The 22,148-nt window shown below is 45.1% G+C and overlaps 1 protein-coding gene across 2 annotated transcripts in view; it reads right to left on the reverse strand.

Moving 5' to 3' along the window:
• Window positions 1-22,148, reverse strand: part of CERS6 (ceramide synthase 6) — a 160,720-nt gene that overhangs the window by 104,650 nt on the left and 33,922 nt on the right. For both annotated transcript variants that reach the window (XM_077319810.1, XM_077319811.1), the window contains exons 2-3: window positions 11,287-11,392; window positions 4,744-4,874 (exon numbers count right to left, since the gene is read on the reverse strand). In XM_077319810.1, coding sequence (XP_077175925.1) covers window positions 4,744-4,874; window positions 11,287-11,392 — 237 coding nt within the window. The remainder of the gene's footprint in view (window positions 1-4,743; window positions 4,875-11,286; window positions 11,393-22,148) is intronic.

A 22,148-nucleotide genomic window follows, 5' to 3' on the forward strand; every position in this document is an offset into this window, starting at 1 on the left:
CCTGCCTATTAACACAGGTGGCGGTGTTACTTCTGGTGACATGTAACTGGGGGGCGGGGGAGAACTACAGGGATGCGTGGTCAGCTGAAATAACTCCTGGGGCTCCTCAAAACCTGAAAAATTATTTCAGGGGCTCCTCCATGCTCAAAAGGTTGGAAAAGGCTGCTCTAGACAGAAATATTTCCCTCCTAGAATATGACTTTCTCACCTCTCTCTTCCTGCTCCACCCAACCAGAAAAACCACTGACAGATAGGTAGCAAGGAGGCTGTTCTTCTCTCTAGTTGACTGAATGGACTAAACTTAATCTAACAAGGATGATACAAATGAATCTAATCAAAACGACAAATATTGCCTACACTCTTTTGTTTCAAACACTCCCTGAATTTATTTCTAGAAAACAGTTGAACATATGGCAGCAGAGATGTTACTTAGATTTATTTGCAATAATAAGAAAGCTAAAATCCCATCTCATGCTGCCAGTAAAGAAAGAAGAGTTAAAATACCTGATCTTAATCTGTATTATGAAGTAGCCCAAATACGAAATATATTACACTATTTAGGACCCAGCGATAGTCCACCATGACGTCAGATAGAACAGAGTCATAGCCCCCTGAAGTGATCCTAGAAGAGCTGGTGTGGCAAATAGTCTTAGTAAGTCCTCGAGAAATAGAGCAGAATTCCTTCCTTATAACTACACTGCAAATTTGGGATAACAGAAGGAAAAGTCTTGACTCCCGAAAATTCACTGGTTTCTACAATAATGGGCCACCTGACAAGACATAGGTTTATATCATACATGGGTGTGGGGAGAAATATCTACAGATTAAAATTATTGTATATACATTTATTCCAGGCAATAGTTATTTGCCAAAATATTACTAGACCAGACAAGATTTGCGAAGCTCATACTAAAATGGCAAACTTACCATAAGGGTATTATTTCAATTCAGCTCTCTTTTGGCTCCCTCATAAAAGAAGTGGCAGAGAAAAATAAAATCTAATCTCTCTGAGGAAGACTGGAACTCTGTTTGGAAAACAATCCTTCTTAAATCAGCTTCTACTAACGCTAAAGAACTAGCTTATAAAATTAGGCGTCAGTGGTCTCTCATGCTTTCTTGTCGTCATCATATCACACCTGGGTACTCAGGCCTATGTGGCAACCCAGCTAATTTTCTGCCTCAAAATCAGCTTATTTTGGGACAAGACCTTGAGAGAGGTAGGATGAATCACATAATACAAAGTCCCTCATGACGCCTTAGTTGACTTATTAGAAATATACGATACGATACAATAATATTTATAGTATGTAGCCAAAGGCCGTTACAAAACACAATTAAAACAATATGGCACAAATATAAATAAATAAAACAATATTTCTCCAATATTGTGTACCTAAAAATGTAAACTTGGACAACTAAGTTACAATAAAAGGGATAAAATGGTGTATCAAGGTGGGGGCTCCTGTAAAAATGCATTAGCTCGAATCTCCCTGGCAGCCAGAGCAAAAAGTGCCACCCTATATGAGATATAGGGGTTGACATCAGATAACAGAGAGGTGACTTTGTTAAAATCAGAAATAGGGTGTGAGTTTGGTAATAAACTTGGCAAGGAATTTGCCCCTGGGTTCGGAGTACAGTATTAGAAATATATAAAACCTCTTCTTAAAAAGGGAATGGATTTCGATACCGCAACTGGTAGCAAAATTTCTGAAAGCCTCGTACTGGAGACAAGATAAGATACCTTCCATTGAGCAGGGATATGAGAAGGGATATTTGGGAGCCTTTTAATTCGAGATAAGGTAGCTTCACAATTTGAAGTAGCAAACCATTTATCCTACTATATGAACTTTTTAAATAGATGGCTGCCTTTCGTAAAATACATAGAGAAGGAGGCATCGCCTCACAAAGAACTGATATTATACAGTTACTTTTCAACTCAATGCTTCTGTTGCATACGCCTCTTCATTATTCTATCGCTATTAAACCAGCTATTCCTCTGGGCTTCAAAAGATGTTCTGTCAAGGTTATTTTTTTTTTCCATAGAGAGGTCTAAACAGTTCTAATACCTCATGCAAATTATGCAAACTGAGTCTGACTGCAGAACCCTGTTAACTAAGGTGTTACAAAGAATGGCTACTTAACCAAGAATGGAACCCATTATAGTCTGAGACTCACCACTAAAGCTAGAGCTCCAGGGTAAACGACCCACAGAAAAGCTTTGTGCTGGAACAGAATAAAGTCTGTAGAGAAAGAGGCTGGGGAGATGATCCCTTCCCATAAGACCACCCAGCTTCTAAATGCTTGAAATGAGAAAGACATTCAAGTGGAGACAGAATATAATCTATTGTGCTGGCTCTTCTGGGCTCATGTAAATAAAATCACCAGCTCCATCAATTTCTAAATAACTGTTCAAATGCAATACAATTTCTCTGGGTCACACGTTCAGCCAACTCTAAATCACCACTGTTCATTATATCATCCTTTGATTTTCTGTGGTGCCAAGCAGGGCTCAGAAATTCATCAGGACCTAATAATTTGGAGATAAGCGCATAGTCGTCCCTGCCAAGCCTTGAATTAAAATCACCCGCTAATACTAGAGGGAATCCTGGAAATTGGATGTGCAAGTCTTTGACAATTTCCTCCAGGTGGGACCATCTTTGAACTGTGATACTTGGTGTGGTGTGGAATATAAACTGAAGAGGGGATAACTGTCAAATCATCCTGCTTTAATAAAAAGGCAATGATCAGGTCATCTGTCACCCGGAAAACAAAAGATCCAATATTCAAGCCAGATGCAATTAAACAAGCCAGAAATCCCACCCCGTTGCATCTCCACCCTGCCCTCACCAACCAATCTCTGGAAAAAAACAAAACGGGTCAAGGGGAGGGTGATTACATCTAGTTAAAGATCAGAGACCAGTATGGAACAGCCAATGAACTCTGTTTGTTTGGCTAGTTGCTTTTGCTGATGTTGTTGTTGTTGTCATCACCCATTCAGTCATGTCCGACTCTTGGCGATCCCATGGCACAGCTGTTGCCACCACCCCCAATCCCGCACCGCCTCCCTCAACTGTGCAATGTTCTGGCCAGTGTCCACCCCGATCGCATCCAGCCACCGTACCCTTTGTCAGCCTCGTTTCCTTTTGCCACTGACCAATCCTAGCATAACTGCTTTCTCCACTGAACTGAATCGCATGATATGGCCAAAGTAAGTGAGGCGGAGTTTCAGGATTTTCCTACCAATGATATATCAGACTTTATATGTGCTGCAGTATTTCCTTATTTGTGACTTTTGCTGTCCATGGAACCTGCAAAAGCCTTTTCCGACACCAGAATTCAAATTAATCAATTCCTACTATAAGCTAATGTCATTTTTTAAAGAGTACAACAGCTAACCCCAAATCTCTTTCTCTATCTCTCTTTAAAAGATGCCTGCTATGGAAAACCCTTCCAAAGCCAAGGCAAGGAAGCAGGATTTGCAGGACCTCCTGAAACTCTCCAAGGAGGTCTCTTCAGGGAGACCTTTCCACAGAGCACATGACAGAAAAGGCCCAGGCTCTGATGGATGCCAGACAACTCCCGTGGTAGGATAGGCAACAGATGGTAGCCTGAAGAATTAACATAGAAACATATGGAAGGAGGGAGGGGGTGCTTCAGATCACAGTACACAACTGAAGGGAAATGCTCCTGGTGTCCCATTTATCATGGTCATCTGGGATACTGCCTCCACTGAGCTGGGAAGTAGTGCAAGAAAGACATGGTTTTAGGTATAAACATTTGTCTCTTGAAGTTAGCTATAAAGATATTGGCTGGGATTAAAAGGCTCCCTTTAACTGCTGAAAGTCAAAGTTAAAGAGTAAGCCGACTGCCAGTCACCAACTGGCTAGATGCAGCCCACAGGTCTCCAGACACAAGTCTCCATTACACTTTGTAATATTCCTTCTTGAAGGGCTTCAGAGTGGGCCTACAGGAATGACGACCTGTTGGATGAAGGTTTGCCTAAGGCCACCGAACAGCCTTCAAAACTGGCACGGCAACATCATTCTGAATTTGGTTGTGAGAAATAGCTTACACCCATTTAGATTACGGTTAGTCAGTGGCCCTGAACCCACTGCACAGGACAGCTCACAGGGAGTCTCCTGCTGGATCATTAGCTGCTCCAGAAGTGCCAGCTTTTTGCCACCTTCAAGGAATCTGTTGCGTAAAGAGCAAGAGTATCATGCCTCCTGCCTCTTTGGAAGGAGGCAAGGTGAAAAGAACAACAGAATGGAAACAGGAGGTCACTAAGGCGTAGACAGCCTTCTCCTGATTCTCCCTGTGGTTTGTTTCTCACTCCTGGTGCTTGGCTTCTGGTTCTCGTTCCCGGCTGTTTTGGTCAGCCACCCATGGGTTTGGCCTTCACACATGTGAGCTCATGGCTCCAGCTCTCCCTTTTGTAACATGACTTCCTATCCCAGGCTTGCCCCTCAAGTGATTCCCAGGTAGGGAAAGGTTTAAAACTACCACTAAGTATCTATAGTTTGTTCTCCTTTTCCACCGGCATCTGAAATAATTTTTCAATCTAAGCTCACTCTAGTTAAGCAATAATGTGCTGTAATCCATTTGATCATTTCTTCAGTTCAAGAGCAGCTCCTTAACGTCTGGAAACTGTCTGATATATTCTAGAGTTGCTCAAATGAGAAATGGCTAACATAAACCAGGAAGGAAAAAGAAAGAAAGAACTACTCTGAGGCAGTTCCTTACGTGCTCTCGCAGAACTTTCTGAGAGTGCTGGGCTTTTCCTGATTGCGTCGCTGTCGAAACCAACGCTGAATGCTGCGTACGTCCCAGTCCAGCTGTTTGGACAGCCCTTCCAGTCTCTTCTCGTCTGGATGCTGCCAAAAAGGATCAAGACATTACTCTTGTGCTTACGTTTCTCGAGATGCAACATGTCAATTTTAAATCTGATCGTATTGTAATCAAGAGACTGTTTGTCGATACACAAAACTGGAAATGGACTTTCTTTTAGTTGCAACAAGCCTAGTCCCTTGGCCTCTGTCCCCCATCCGTAAAAGATTCATTCATTCATTCATTCATTCATTCATTCATTCATTCATTCATTCATTCATTCATTCATTCATTCATTCAATTTGCATACCATCCTCCCTTGTGGCTCTGAGCGGTTACGATAACTAATCTTAACCATAATACCGAACTACGTTGTCCTATAACACAGGGGTATTCAACCTGTGGTCCTCCAGATGTTCATGGACTACAATTCCCAGGAGCCCCTGCCAGCAAATGCTGGCAGGGGCTCATAGGAATTGTAGTCCATGAACATCTGGAGGACCACAGGTTGACTACCCCTGCTATAACATACGACACTGTTTGAGGATTTCAGAGCAAAGGTAAGTGGCTCATTTGGGGAAGGCAGAATATCACTTATTGTTAGGTTCTAATGGCCAAGTCCTTCAAGTGCCATTATCTGGGAGAACCAGATTCAAATGCCCCCTCTGTCATGGCAGCTCAGGCCAGCCACATCATCTCCATCTAGACTCCCAAGCAGGGTTGTGGTGAGGATAAAAATGAAGGAGCAACAAATTATGTAAGCTGCTTCCTGTCTTGCCTGGGGCTAGCTAAACAAAGATGGCTCTTCCAAACAATTTCAGGGTCATTTGTAAAACATACTATTGTTTTTGGCCCTTTTTTTAAATGGATCAACACAGCATCCCCCCCCCCCACCTCAACAATTATTAGAAGCATCATGGAACTGATACGTCACTTCACAATTTGGAGGGAAGGAGTCAGAGGTGGGTTTTGGCTCTTGCGGAAGAGACGGAATTGAGGCAAAATGTTCCTCCTGAAGTTTGAAATCTCACGACAATTTACAGCAAGGCTTAAAGAGGAGCCCTGCCAAACTGAATATTAACCCCCTCCCTACTTCCAACTAGCTGTTTGACAGCCTTCCTCCTTCTGCATTTCTTGGCAGACAGCAAAAAATCAAGAGCCCCTAATGCATCCTTTTTCAACCTTTTGACTGTGGAGAAGCCCCTGGAATGATCTGTGAGCGGTCGAGGAACCCCAGAAGTGATGTCAGCAGGCCACGCCTCCCTGCCATGCCCTTGTAAGTTACATGCCACCAGAAGTGACATCACCACTTGCATTAACAGGCCGTCTTAAGGAGGACTGAGGGGGAGAGAGAAAGGAGGCGGTTTTAAGCAGGAGTAGGCGTTCAGGTTCTGCCCTTCCCCGGCACAGAAACCACGAGAGAACTCACTCACATTCAGGAGGGGGAGCAATGGAAGCAGCCAGTTCCCTAGCTTGTGGCTGAGTCCATTAAGGCTGAGGACCCCCTCTGTAACTACTGTGGACCCCCAGGGATCCCTGGACCCCTGGTTGGGAATCCCTGCCCTAGTGGGTCAATCTGACCTGTTAAGGCACAACTCGTTTCCTGCAACTTGTTGACTGCACCTTTAGAGACAAGGACTAGGAGCAATGGGTTCAAATGATAGGAAAGGAAGCTCTGCTTAAATATTAGAAAGTGTTTTCTGATGGCGAGGGCTGTCTGCAGATGGAATATGCCGCAGAAGGTGGTGGTGGAGTCTCCTTCATTGGAAGCTTTGAGCAGGAGATAAGATGAACACCTGTCAGGAATGTGTGTGTTTTTAAGTCTCTGAGAAGTTGGGGGCTAGACTGGATGGTTCTCTTTGGTCTCTTCCAGCTCTTCCGATTCTGAAATGGCGATCTGCTAATTTCAGAAGCCAAGCAGCATGCGCGACGAACAACTAATTTCCTAGGGAGACGGAGAACAACGAGAACAGATGCAAGCACCCCTTCCCCCGGAGAAGGAAGGCAAAAGAAAAGGCTGTCTCGAATTTACTCCTGACATCTGTCAGATCCACCCACTCTCGCATGCCAAGCTTTTTCAAAGCTAAATGCAGTTCTGCCAGTCTGCATTCTTGCCATCTGATCAAGAGGCTCAGACAAGTACAAAGACGATGGCAAGGACAACCTGTCCTTTCTATGGAAAGATGCTGACTGTTCATAAGCATCCACGCTGCTAACCCTGTGCACATGAAGCTGCCTCATCCTGAGCCAGACGATGACGTTATCAAGGTCAAAGTTCCAAGTTCTCTGCGGGATCTGCAAAATGGTACTCTTCTGTCAGGCCCATGGCTGAAACCATGATGGGCCAAAATGAGGCAGGCCCCCCTCCTTGTTGGCTCCTACCCTCCCTCATTCTACACCATCTCCAGTCCAGGTAGCCAGGGACAGGCGCATATCTAGTTCATTTCGTGCCTGGGGCAAGCAGGTGGGTGAGGCCAGGTGACACAGGGGCTGAGAGTGGGGCCTACACAGAGAAATACCCACTCACGAATTGGCCTTCCTCCCTGGTGCCTGATGTCCTGCCGCCCCTACCAAGGGGCACCAGCAGAGGCACCAGTCGCCTCGGCTGTGAGTCCCTCGTCTCATGTCCACTGCTGAGAAAATGGGATGGAGGACTGGTGGCCATTGGAGGGGCAGGCCCACACTGACACTCGCACCCAAGGGAAGGCTGCGAGGGATTGCACCAGGTGGCTGTTGAGTATCATTCATCTGCTGCAAGCTGGCGCCACAGCCAACCTTGAGTCCTTGATATTGGGAGGGGGGGAGGCTGTCTGTGGCTGGCATGCACACCGCCAAGCCAATCTAGGTCCCTGCTGCTCACTCATCCACCTCTGGCATCGATCTTGATCTTGGCAGTGCTGGGGAGGGGCGCCCTGACTTCCCTACTCCCTTTCTTGAGGAGCACATTCTGGACAAGGCCTTCCTTCTTCTCTTAACTCCCTAGGGGTAAGGCCAGTGACCTCCACAATGGGGCAGACGCCACCTCCAACAGCCAGCTGCGGCTTCCTTTCCTGGGCCTGCTGCCCTCAGCACCTTTCCTCGGGAGTAAGCATCCTCCCTCAGCCGGAGCGGAGTCATAGGAACAGGCCAGTTGGAACCTACATCTCCTCACCACTCACAAGGGCTTGATGGAGTCCAGTGCACCCCCATCAAGTATGGTGCCCCTAACCTGAGCCCCGGTTGCTGTACCCTAAAATGTCATTGGCTAGTGTAGGATTTTTTTAGGCAGGAGAGGGAAATGTTTCTTGGCAGTTCTGTTTTGTTTTGCTTCTATATCAGGACTTTTAAAAATTGGCTTTAAATTGTGTTTTATTACGGCATTTTATTACAGTACATTGTTTTGTGCCCGCTAGCAGAGAGGGAAGAATGTGTTGTTCATTCTGATAGACAGCAGCTCTCCAGAGTCTCAGGGAGAAGTCTTCCACATAACCTTGCGCTCCTTTAACTGAAAGTGGACCCGTGCAGTTCTAGCACTGGGCCATGACCCCTCCCATAGTCCTTCGCAGAAAACTGAATCTCCAGAAAGCACCCTGAGCACTTCCTCTGCATTTCACCAACAACGTACAAAGCTCCATGATGCCTTCAGAGCCAACATTTGCCTCTGCAAAATCAACATGCAAGGCTTGCCCCAATCATGTTTCAATGCAAACCTCTTTGCCCCAGTGGAATTCAAAATAATTTTCAAAACAGTAGCCAGAGGCACTACAGATTCTAATCAGAACTGCCAGCCATCAACATAATATAGCTGGCCAGGTAACGTTCACCTGGCTCTTAAGGATAACTGGCACATGTAGACATTTGTGTCTTCCAGAGAGCTGAAGTTCATACTTATATGCTACGATGCTTATAGCAGTACTAGACTGGAAAGTCAAAGCGACACATGGAGAACACTTCTGATGGATCTCCATCGCGTGTTTCAGGAACTGAGCTCTGCTACCTCCCCCAACTTTTTCCGTATACTTCACTCATTTACATTTCAATGTAGGAAGTTCCTTCAAGGCAGAGGAAGGAGAACGAGAAAGGCGTCTTCAGTTGACAAATGGATAAGAGCTTGCATCAGAAAAGAATTCATGAACATTTCGAAAGGGACAGCTTTTTAAAAATGTTTTTTCTCAATCCCACAGCCATCTTTGCGGCTGCAAATTCTGCAAAATAAATGCCATTTGATACTGAAATGCGGAACAAACCTTCTATAGCCGCAGAAGCCTGATTGACTTGTCTCAGAACAGACACTGTTCTAGGTCAATAAAATCAGAGCCCTATAACTACCCCGCTTATTCCCCTTGTACTTTGTTATTATCAAGATCTTTGCTTAGGAAGATCTTGGCATGCTTTAGCGATCTGTGGACTTTTGCCTAATAAAGCTACCTTTGAAATTTGCCACTGACTGTTGGATTTCGAATGCGCTTTAACCTGGGACTCCACAGGCTGGGCTCAGCCTGATTCCTGACAAGTCAAGTCGCACCTTTAAGACCAACAAAGATTTATTCAAGGCATAAGCTTTCGAGTGCAAGCACTCTACTGTGTTCTAGGTGTCACTTCCCCAGAAAGGCATCTTGTCCTGGAACGCTTTGCCCCCTGCTGTATTGCATATCATCACATGTGGGATTTCATCATCAGATTTTACATTTTCTGGCAAAACAGTTTTCCTTCTGGGCAAGAATCCCACATGATGTTAGTCCTTGGGAATAGTTCTGTATATTTGGATGGTATGTGATTTGCAATTCAAGCATGGAAGCAATCGGAGTTGCAATTGTGACAAACCACTGTTCATGTCTCAGGCCTATACTTAGGCATGCAGGATTTGGACTGGGCCGGAAGTGCCTGAGTGGAGGAATTCTACCGCAAGAGGAGTAACATCATCATGGTGACTACGGATGCCAAGGTGCCCACCAATGGATTTCCTAGCACCCACTTGCATCATCCCCGCAGCAAAGAGCCAGTCCTAGCTTTCCTACCCATCAATGGAGGAGAAGGTGTTTCAGAAGGGTCAAGGAGATATTTATTTATTTTTATTTATTTATTTTTGTATTTATATACCGCTGCATTCCACTCGGGCTCACGGCGGTTCACAGTAAAACGATAAAAACCAGTATGACCTCATTAAAAACCATTCAAATTAACATTAACACTGAGCATTAAAAGATGGCGATACAGAGTTCAACCCCCCACCCTCCAACTATAGAGGGCCAGAGCTCTTCCTCGTTGGGAAGGAGGGTCCAGATCCGTGCAGAGGGATCCACTGATGGGAAACTCCAGGACTCACCATCTTACCTACAGGGAGCATCAATTTGGGAACAGTTGGAGAAGAATGCTAGATTCACAGCATTCTGGGGTATATTTTAATGTCCCGCTTGCCCCCAACATTAAGATCTCACTTAATTAACTAATGTTTCTCCCATAACCAATTAATATTGCTCCCGACATCAGGGTTTGACACAATCTATTCTAGCGCTAGCCACTGTATCACCATCTTTTTCATGTTTATTTCGCATAATAACTGAGAGTTCAAGCCCTCTTCAGCAGTCAGTGAAATCTGTTTGCTCAATGTTTCGTTAGTCTTTGACAGTTAATTTAAACAGTTACAGAGAAGTTAGACTAGTTGCTTTTTAATAGAGGCTAAGAGTTTAGATTGGTCTTCTTATTTTGTTATATCAGAGGTAACTTGCAGATTGGCTCATCTGCACCTGTGTTGATTATCTCATAAACAGTTCAGAACCAATCAGTTTTATCTAAATAATAATCACATGATGATGACAGAAAAGTTTTAGAAAAAATAGAAGGCTGATATTTTTCTATAACTATGCATTACTCCGATAACTAAATCCAATTTCTCCGGATGGAAGTCTCAGAAGAAAAGCAGAAGAGATTTCTGGGTGTGCGATTTAGACTTTTTGATAGAAGAAGAAGAAGAAGAAGAAGAAGAAGAAGAAGAATTGGTTCTTATATGCCGCTTTTCTCCACCCGAAGGAGGCTCAAAGAGGCTTACAGTCGCCTTCCCTTTCCTCTCCCTACAACAGACACCCTGTGAGGTGGGTGAGGCTGAGAGAGCCCTGATATTATAGCTTGGTCAGAACAGTTTTATCAGTGCCGTGGCGAGCCCAAGGTCACCCAGCTGGTTGCATGTGGAGTAGCGCTGAATCGAACCTGGCATGCCAGATTAGAAGTCCGCACTCCTAACCACTACACCGCACTGGCTCTCCTATACTCGCTATAATGTGATGAAGCCACACTAGGGACTTTGATCATTTCAATACTTATTTTTACAGCAATCATTCTTACTTCTTGCATAGGAAGAGATGAGGAAAGCTCATCCCAATGTTGACTTTTGAAGACATTTTGTTTTGTTGGCCCCCGGAAACGTGGAACAGCTACTAATGCAATAACGAAAATTTGAAATAATCTAAAAGGATAACATACCTTCGTAATTGCGGTGAAAACCTTTTCAAGAATAGCGTTGGGCTGAGCTTTTTGTGGTCCATTGGCTTGGACTTTTAAGCCTAAGGCACATGGTTTGGCTATAAACCTACAACGTTAAAGAGAGAAATGTGAATTATTAAGTGAAAGTAGTAAAATATTCAAAAGATCCCACCTGCTCCCCAAAATTGCTAGTTACAAAATCATGAGAACTGTCTTTAAAATAAAGCACAGCTGCCGAAAGAACACAGCATGATTCACAGTAAATCAAAGACTACCCAGCAGCCTGAATAGCCCAGACAACCAAGTAAGGTCAACTCTGCTAAGGGCTTGAATGAGAGACCCCCAAGGAACACCTGGGATGTTATGCAGAAGAAGGCAATGGCAAACCCTCCCTGCCTCTCTCTTGCCTTGAAAGCTGCATGGTCCTAACGTTGCCATGCGTCGATTCTGACTTGACAGTGCTGAACTACAATAATGACAGTGATTCTTCTTGTTATTTATCAGGGATCATCCCATCCTACATGCCCTCCACTAACCTCTCACATGGAGATTTATGTACCTTTGTATAAAATTGTATAAAATATTACCTCCTACCTTATCTCCCTGCACTCAGAGTGGCTAACAAAACCAAATCAAGTTGCAAGGAAGCAAAACAATCCATTATGGAGACAAAAACATACCTGAACACTTTAAAAAGTCAAGAACCCAAATCTGCCCAAACAGTTTACAAATTGCCCTCTGAAACAGAGTTGTCCTAAGGGATGCCAGTCCCTAGGTGGGATCTGGGGATCCCCCAGTTTTACAGCTCATCTCCAGTCAACAGAGATCAGTTGCCCTGGAGAAAATGGCTGCTTTGGAAGATGGACTCCTTAGTAACGTGACCAGATTGTCCCACTTTTGGAGGGACATCTGGGGGTACCTGGCAAATTGTACTTATGTTGAAATTAAAATATATATATTACAATACTATTTTTTGCATTCTATGAAACTTTTTGTTGCTCCATATTTTTGCATTCTATGAAACTTTTTGTTGCTCCATAAAGACCAAATTTTTAATCAAGAACCCCCCCCTCCCGGTCAATGGTCTCCTGCTTCACCAATGTTAAAATCTGGTCACCTTATTCCTTAGGCATTATACTTCACTGTGATCTCTCCCCGCCTCAAATCCTGCCCACTTTTGGCTCCACTCCCAAAGCCTCCAGGTATCTCCCAACTCAAAGCTGGCAACTCGTTGTCCTAAGGGCCTTCTCAAATGCACCCAATTCAAGCAGGCCATTCCAGAGGCTCATTTCCTAAGGCAGCCTTTCTCAACCAGGGTTTCGTGAAATCCTGGGGTTTCTTGATGGCCCTGGAAGGCTTTCCTGAATAGGTGGGAGTTAATTGCTTATTTTTTTCCATTTTGTTACATGTATTGGATGATATGACCATATATGGCCATGTCCCCACCACCACCCCTCCCAAAATGGCCAATCATGGGCCTGGAGGGGGTAGGGAGGGGAGGGGCCCCAAATGGGCATGTACACAGCTATGTTTCCCAACCATATTCTGCACAATCGTTCTACTTATGGAGTTTGTCGAAGCCTGAAGAACGTTTCACAGGTTTCTCAAAGGTTAAAAGGTTGAGCACGGTTGCCCTAAATGTTGCCTACAATCCCAAGAAACAGCACCACCAAGAAAAGAAAAGCCTTCTGAAGGGTGCAGCTGGTGCTAATCAGAGTTTGGCTGCCTCAAGCTAAGCATAAATTGATTGACAGCCATCTATTGGGAAGGGCTTGTAGGCCCAGTGGTACAGCAACTGATTTAGCCACAGTTCCCACGTTCAGTTCCCAAGGTTTCTAGTTAAAGGCTCACGTAGTAGGTGATGTGCAAGGACTCTCCCCAAGACCCTGGAGAGCCACTGTCAGGCAGAGTAGACAATTTTGATCTTGATAGCTCATGGGTGGGAAACTGAACACACAAATGTGAAGACAGTGGAATGTAAGTGTTGCACCAACAGGTAACTTGAACTTGCTGTCCAATACTTCTGCTGAGAGGGGATGTCTTTTTTTCTAACCCCCAGTATAAAACAAGCATTTAAAGATTATTATAGAACTAGGGGCCAACTCCGTTGCATTCAGGAATACAACAGGTGCTAGCTTTGGGGTGCGTGTGTGAAAGAACTCTGTGGATGGCCTCTTCCTCCCACCCAGGACCTGGAAAGGCTGCAAGCTGGAGGCCCCTGGGAAGAGAACTCACCGGCAGAAGAAGAGGAGCTGCTGTTTTGCACCCCACTTTTTACTACCCAAAGGAGTCTCAAAGCAACTTACAATCGCCTACCCTTCCTCTCCCCACAACAGACACCCTGTGAGGTAGGTGAGGCTGAGAGAGCTCTGAGAGAACTGTTACTGACCCAAGGTCGCCCAGCTGGCTGTGTGTGGAGGAGGAGTGGGGAATCAAATCCAGTTCTCCAGATTAGAGGCCACTGCCCTTAACCATTACATCAAGCCAGCTCTCCGGCCTTCATTTCTGAAGTTTTAAGTGGTTGGAACTGCGTGGCTAGATGCATGCCAATAACCTAGGCCCAAAATTTTGTAAACTGAGGACAAAACTAGCCAATGTATGCTAGCTAGATCTTACATTTTGACTTGTCAAATTTGACATCCCATCTCAAGTCTCGGAACTTAAAGGTACAGAAGTAGATTTACCATGCCAGCTCTTTGTCTCTGAGCAACGTTTTTAACAATTCAGCAGCATTTCAAAGCGTAATGCTAAGGCAGGGATAGTCAAACTGCGGCCCTCCAAAAGTCCATGGACTACAATTTCCGTGAGCCCCTGCCAACGAATGCTGGCAGGGGCGCATGGGAATTGTAGTCCATGGACATCTGGAAGGCCACAGTTTGACTACCCCTGTGCTAAGGCAGCAACTGTTATGCTCAAAAGTGCCTCATGAAAAGGAGGGTCTACTTTACTGAGGAGAGCAACAAAAAGAATACCAAGGCCATCTAATTGTGCTTCAGCTACTCCACATGTTCACAGTGCTTGCCTTTTAAGAACATAAAGATAGGGCAGAATAAAAGTTCAAATAATAAACAAACAGACAGCAGTTAGGGAACGAAGCAATGATTAATTTCACAGCTGTATTGCACTTTTGCTGGTGGGCTCTTCTGTCACCTAGCACAGCCTTCATTTTTACCTTAAGTAACCCCTGAAATATTCTGCAGGCTTCAAGAAACCCCAGAAGTGGCCCCTCCCCTCCCTTTTCCACCCCCTCCAGGCCTATCACTGGCCATTTGGGGAGGGGCTGACGGGTCATCATGACCACATATCATATCATCACCAGATAAATGGTTAACAGATTTTAAAGGTGTATAATAATTAACTAGCTCCTTCCAGGGCTGTCAAGAAATGCCAGGGCTTCACAAAACCCTGGCTGAGGAAGCCAGGCCTAGCAACATGGCTAACCACAATTAAGGCTGCCTTTCAGGGTGTTCTTAGGGCAGTGGTTCTCAACCTTCCTAATGCCGTGACCCTTAAATACAGTACCTCATGTGGTGGTGACCCCCAACCATAAAATTATGCAAGTGTTCCTTCACAGAAATTAAACTGAAACTGACCAATGGCGTGAAGATCCATGGTTCATGATTGGATATAAATAGTTTTTTTCCAGGGTTCCTCAGTTCAGTTCTGTCTCTTGTCCCGCCGAGCTGTGCCGCCACCTGGAACGGCTGGCGGGAGACTGCACCGCGATGGAGGTGCTGCTGGAGCAGCTGGCGGCCGAACGTGGAGGAGGGGCGGCAATAGTGGCAGCGCCCCCCCCCCCCAAAAGCTGCTCACCCTGCCGCGACCTCTGTGAAAGGGTCATTTGACCCCCCCAAAGGGGTCCCAACCCCCAGGTTGATAACCACTGCTTTAAGGAGTAAGCCCTGCTGAATAGAATGGGAGTTACTTCTGAGCAAACCAGCCTATGATTCTAAAGGAGTGAGATTTGGTTTCTCCACCTCTGTATTTTGACATGAATCCAACTCACTTCTAACCTCAGCAGTACAGGTAAATAAGCTGTTGATTAATTATATCCCACCAAAAGAAGAAAAGTTGGTTCCTATATGCCACTTTTCTCTACCCAAAGGAGTCTCAAAGTGGCTTACAGTTGCCTTCCCTTTCCTCTCCTCACAACAGACACAACAGAGAGCCAGTTTGGTGTAGTGGTTAGGAGTGCGGACTTCTAATCTGGCATGCCAGGTTCGATTCTGCGCTCCCCCACATGCAACCAGCTGGGTGACCCTGGGCTCGCCACGGCACTGATAAAACTGTTCTGACCGAGCAGTGATATCAGCGCTCTCTCAGCCTCACCCACCCCACAGGGTGTCTGTTGTGGGGAGAGGAATGGGAAGGCAACTGTAAGCCGCTTTGAGCCTCCTTCGGGTAGAGAAAAGCGGCATATAAAAAACAACTCTTCTTCTTCTTCTTCAAGGTGAGGCTGAGAGAGCCCTGATATTCCAGCTTGGTCAGAACAGCTTTATCAGTGCTGTGGCGAGCCCAAGGTCACCCAGCTGGCTGCATGTGGGGGAGCGTGGAATCAAACCCGGCAAGCCAGATTAAAGGTCCTCACTCCTAATCACTAACCAGTACATTACACCCAAACCCCCAGGGATGGCAGAATGAGTCAGAACACATCTAACTTAATCACAGTTGTCGTAGGAAATGGTTGTTCCCAACACAAGCTGGATGCTGTTTTAGTCTCGGGCGATTAGATCATTAACCATGGCTGCTCGAGTGAAAAGCACATTATCGACACAAAGGATCATACTGAATTAGCATCCCACCAAAAGAGCAATTGTAGCTATGTTTGCATTTCTACACAAACAGATTTTACTCTCCCAGGATATGTGATTTGGACTGTTTATTTTCTTAACTTGGATACTGCCCCTCTTGGACTCACCATCTTGGGGAGGTGAACATCCTAATCATGATTACAATTCATGACAGTAATCAAATCCATTCGTTAGCTTTAAAGTTTTAAAATCACACTTAAAATGGCTATCAGCACCACAGATCCCTTGTACTTGCGCTACTGCTATATAACAGGGGTCAGAAGGGGCGAGGGATTGGGGAGGAGGAGGAGGCCCAGCAGTTGGTCTAGTTTGGTCCTAACTGGCCTCCATTGTAGGCCCAGCAGAAGAGCACCATCTTGCAGGCCCTGTTCCATCAGGGCCCTGATCTCCCTGGGGAGCTTTCCGTGGCCAGAAGTCCTTGACTTCTTTAGGACCAGAGATCCTCAGCTGGTTGGTGTTATTTGACTAAAGTGTTTAATTAATAATACCGTTGTGATATACTGGATTAACGGTTCAATGTGTCATCAAATGTCTTAATACGTTCTAATCTGGTATTGTAAACTGAATGGTATGTCTAATAATTGTGCAGGTTTGTACTTTAAAGAGACTGCCGCAACCTGGGGCCAGAGTGCTGTAAAACAGGGGTCTTCAACCCCCGGTCCGCGCCCGGTACCGGGCCGCTAAGGCCATGGTACTGGGCCGCCAGCAGCCGCGCCTGCCTTTCCCCCCCCCCGCAGCGAGGGGGGGAGGGGCAAGCGCGGCCACTGGCACGCCAGCGACGCAAACGCGCGGCTGTTCTGCGCATGTGCGTTAGCACCACCTAGTGGCGAAAACGCGCATGCGCAACAACTGCACATGAGCGTTTACGTGCAGCTGCTGTGGCTGGGCCGCCAGCTCTCTCCCACGCTCGGAGGCGGTCCCCGACTACAAGAAGGTTGGGGACCGCTGCTGTAAAAGGTTAAGCTAACTTTTGTTTGCTAGTGAAGGGATGTTGTTATGGAAATATTGTTACACACCTATGCTAAGTGCCTTTATCTGCCAAGTGATTCAAGTGGGTCGCCTTGTTGGGTCTGAAGCAGTAGAATAAATTTTGAGTCCAGTGGCACTTTTAAGACCAACAAAGTTTTGTTCAAGTTATGAGCTTTCGTGTGCATGCATACTTCTTCAGACATTGTATCTGAGGAAGTGTGCATGCCCAAGAAAGCTCATACCATTAATAAAACTCTCTTGGTCTTGAAGGTGCCACTGGACTCAAAAATTTATTCTTCTAGGCCTTGGAAAGAGATCCTGGAACAGCCTGAAGTTATAATGCCATTGTTTGCCTGTCAGTGAATTGAACCTCATTGAGGTCCAGCAATTTAAGTAACCATTTGAGGATAATCTCCAAGCCAAAACTGGAGACACAGTCCCAGAGATTCCTGGAGATGTCTGACATTCCACTTAAATGTTATGGCCCTCGGCTAAGGGTCTGGTAACCATATTCTTGATGTTGTTTTATTCGTCATTTTCCATTGCTTGGGGTTTAAATTGCCTGTTTGAGCTCTGAACCCACGTTTCTGTCTTAGAATCCAGCCTGCTTGCTTTCTGAAATGTAGCATCTTAATATGAAAAAGGAAGCTGTAAGCCTTCAGACTTGATTTGGGTTTGACCTAGCTGAATAATAAAATTATAGCTTGTGCATCTGCTGTGAGCCAGGATGTTTATGTTAATTGTGAGAAATGCTTTAGTAATCCCTAGATCAGGGATAGTCAACCTGTGGTCCTCCAGATGTTCATGGACTACAATTCCCATGAGCCCCTGCCAGCTTTTGCTGGCAGGGCCTCATGGGAATTGTAGTCCATGAACATCTGGAGGATCACAGGTTGACTACCCCTGCCCTAGATAGTGCTGCACCTGTGAGGTAGGCTTGATGTATGCACTTGTCAAATTACCCATAAAAATATAAAACTGTTTATGTAAAAATCATATTTTGACGATCTAATCGGTTCTATATCTGATCTTCATGCTAGTCTTCAATAATCTAGTGCCACGTAGTGTCTAGAGCTGTTTTCTGGACTTTGCAAGTTAAGGTTCAGCAGAGACCTGACACAGCCTAGTGAAACTAGGGTCAAGGTTGAGGTCTAAGCCTCCAACGCAGAAAACGGAGAGTGGGCTGCCTTCAAGAACTGAGCAACCTCAAAAGGTGTTACGGGCATGGACTTCTTCTACTTAATTGTGCCTCAGTTGGGACATGCTGACAATTCTCTTTTGTTCAGCTTATCATCTTGGATGATCTTTGCACCAAGCCCTTTACAAGAGATCCCCAAAGTTGAACGAAAGCACTGGTCAAGCTTTACTCAGTGTACGGCTAAGGCAGCACCAGCCAAATCGCTGCCAGAAAAACACAAGTTCAGTACAGGAGGCCGGTATAATGGAGCATGACTGGTACAACAAATGCAAGGAAACAATTAGATGTTTCCACGTGGTGTTCAAATTCCGCGCAGTTCTTAATTCAAATGCGTGGCTTCGGGTTTGTCAGACAACTCTCTGAGAGGATAAAGGAGATGAGGTCTGCAGTGCACTTTGTGAAAAGAAATTATAAGTATTCCAGGAGTCGACTGTCCACTTGTAAAGGCTGGAAGATGACTCCGCAGACTCCCTTGTGAGAATATCAAGACTGGGAACTGCCAGTCCTCCGCAGCTGCTAAGCATCACTATCGGAATAATTACATTTGATTTTTCTAACAAAGAATGAGGCATGTGATGACAGTAAAAGATAACACGCATGGAGTATTGGAGATAATTGTATTGAGAATTTCAGCAAAAGCTGCTCTTTTAAGTAGGCAACCCCCACCCCAAAAGCCTTGTGGGTGGGCTTATTATTTTTTTAATCACTGTTTGCTAGATAACACAAAATAAAATGGTTTCAATTTCTGCAGAGGATGATGGCATCCACAGGCCCTACTGAGATAAATATACATATAAACAAGGCCATGTCAGGGCATTCCTGGGCTGCTGTGAAGTTTCTCCCCCTTGTCATTCTCTTGGCTTACTAGGCGTTCTCTGCATCACCACTCCATTTCCTATCAAACCCCGTGATGGAAGAGCGCCAACAGAAGCAAAACCAAGATGAATAGTGTTGAAACCGATGGCAGATCAAAACTGTTCAACACAGAAAAGAGGAGACAGAGTAAGAGAGAGAGAAACTCCAGTGTTTTCAGTTTCAGAACCTCCTACAGCTAGGATTACCCATTTCCGGTAGGTCTCCTGTGCTTATGAGAATGCTCTGAAGAGCAGAAATTCATTTGGCTATGTTCTTCACTTGCCATCACAACATCTCTGCGGTTGAAAAAAACATTCCCTTGCTGACCCATATCCGGCTGAAGGCTTAGGAGCCCTAAAAATATCTGTCTGTCCGTCCGTCCATATACACAAATATATATTATATACACAGAGACATGTAGGTATGTACATATGTAGGTACGACGGAACTTGAACAGTTCTGCAGGGACTGCAAAAGGGAGCTCCTCCGTCAGGCATTTGGTTGAGGTTGACCAGTATCACCGCTTCCAATCAGCCCCCTTCAGCCTCCCTCCTACAACCATCACTGCAGATTTGCCCACCCACTGGGCCATCAGTGAGCATTGATTTATTGTTCTCCCCGATGTTCTATTGTTCATAATGTTGTAGTTATTATATTATTTGTATTGTTTCTGTTTGATGTAAACCACCCTGAGCCTTCAGGAAGGGTGGTATGTATGTATGTATGTATGTATGTATGTATGTATGTATGTATGTATGTATGTAAGAGCCTCTTGTGGCGCAGAGAGGTAAGGCAGCAGACATGCAGTCTGAAAGCTCTGCCCATGAGGCTGGGAGTTCAGTCCCAGCAGCCGGCTCAAGGTTGATTCAGCCTTCCATCCTTCCGAGGTCGGTAAAATGAGTACCCAGCTTGCTGGGGGGTAAATGGTAATGACTGGGGAAGGCACTGGCAAACCACCCCGTATTGAGTCTGCCATGAAAACGCTGGAGGGTGTCACCCCAAGGGTCAGACTTGACCCGGTGCTTACACAGGGGATACCTTTACCTTTTATGTATGTATGTATGTATGTATGTATGTATGTATGTATGTATGTATGTATGTATGTATGTATGTATGTATGTCAATCCAAAACACACAGGGACACACAGGATCAGAAGAAGTTGTAGGTAAAGGTAAAGGTATCCCCTGTGCAAGCACCGAGTCATGTCTGACCCTTGGGGTCATGTCTGACCCTTGGGGTGAAGAAGTTGTAACCAATAACAAATGTTGAAATAAAGCTGTCAGGAACAGAAGCTGACTTTATTTTTTGCCGCAGTAAAGACCAGGGAACAAGAGCGAGTGTGCACACACAAGAGTGGGTGGAATTTTGGAGGGTGCAGCTGCTTTAATGTAGGCGGCTTTTTAAAGGGGGGGGGGCATCAGAAAAGCAAGCCAACTCTAGGAGACAAGCTCCCTCAAGAGTTGGGATGGGATCCAGAGACAGCCCGCAAATGTTCTCAGAGGCTGCAGTAATTATGTGCTTTAGCATGACAAAGAAAGGAAGGAAACAACAGATGTTACATAGTCAGGATGGCAGCAGGCAAAAGGGTGGGGGGAGAAGAGGGGCCTAGTGGGAAGGCCCCAGCATTTATAAAGCCTATGTGGTGAGGGTGGGGAGAATGAAGAAATACATTTTCTGGACACTACTGTACAAATACACAATGGATGCATAGACACCACCTTATACTGGAAACCTACTGTCCAACCAACATACCTACATACGTTCAAATACCATCCTAAACATTCTATATGATCCATTGCATACATCCAAGCTCTATGCTACGGACACATTTACTCCAATCCTACAGCCAGAGATTCTCACCTGAAGGATTTACAACAAACCTTTTTTGGCACTAAAGTATCCAACTGATGAAGTCAAGAAACAAATTAACAGAGCCAGAATGGTACCCAGAGAAAACCTGTTGCAAGACAGGCCTCAAAGGACAAGAACAGAACACCACTACAGCTCTCAACTCAAAACAGTTCAATGCAACATCAGCGACTTACAACTCCAGCTATAGGATAATGACAGTTCTCTTTCACAAGGACTGGGAAGCTGCCACATACACCCATACTACACCATCACTGGACCTAATAACTTCAACTACACCATCTCAAACTTAATCACATGCTTTATATTCCGACACTGGATGTGCCATTAGATGCCAACTGTGTCCTTAGGTTTCCTAGACACAGCAAACAGGTCAAACCCAATGCCAAACGGTAAATGTACATAAATCTGACATCGAAAATCACAAGACTGAGAAACATGTAGGAGAACACTTCAGCTTTCCAGGACATTGAGTGGGTGACTTCAAATTAGCTGTTTTATTGCAAAGGACCTTCAGGAACAGACTAGAAAGGAAAATTGGTGCGTTACAAGTTATAACAACACTCAGAACAATGGACTTAACAGGGAAATTGGTTTCTTCTTCTAACTACTACAATTAAATTTCCAGGGACCGGATTCTTTGAGCCCTGCCACAGCCCTTCTCCGCTGTTACCACCACCACCATCCCTTTAGAAAACCATTGCTCGGTGGGATTAGCATGCCACAAGAGTAGCATTTAAACAGAACATTGCTTTTGCAAAATAGCACTGCTGATGAAATCAAGCTGACCCTGGCCAGACTTCCCCGTTGGAGCTAGTGAAACTATATTGTTCAGGCTTTGGGTATACACTGCTTCAGACATCTGTATCTACTGGATTCTGCCATAAATCATCCACTGGGAATCTCCTTTAAACAGCACACAACAAATTACAGAAGCCCAAACAAGCACTGGGCACAAAGAACTGTTCAATCATTGTCTGTCTGTGTGTGTGTGTGTGTGTGGGGGTGTGTATGGGGGAACATCTGTCATTCATATTGCTCCCAGGAGTTAAGCTAACTGCTTCCTCATACATTGCTGATCACTGACTTACACAGCAAGGAGCTGCTTAAAGACTTTTCAGTTTTCAATTTAAGCTCTCCCCATTTAAGTCCAGAAGAA

This window comes from Paroedura picta, chromosome 2, assembly GCF_049243985.1.
Source record: "Paroedura picta isolate Pp20150507F chromosome 2, Ppicta_v3.0, whole genome shotgun sequence".
NCBI classification, from domain to species: domain Eukaryota; kingdom Metazoa; phylum Chordata; class Lepidosauria; order Squamata; family Gekkonidae; genus Paroedura; species Paroedura picta.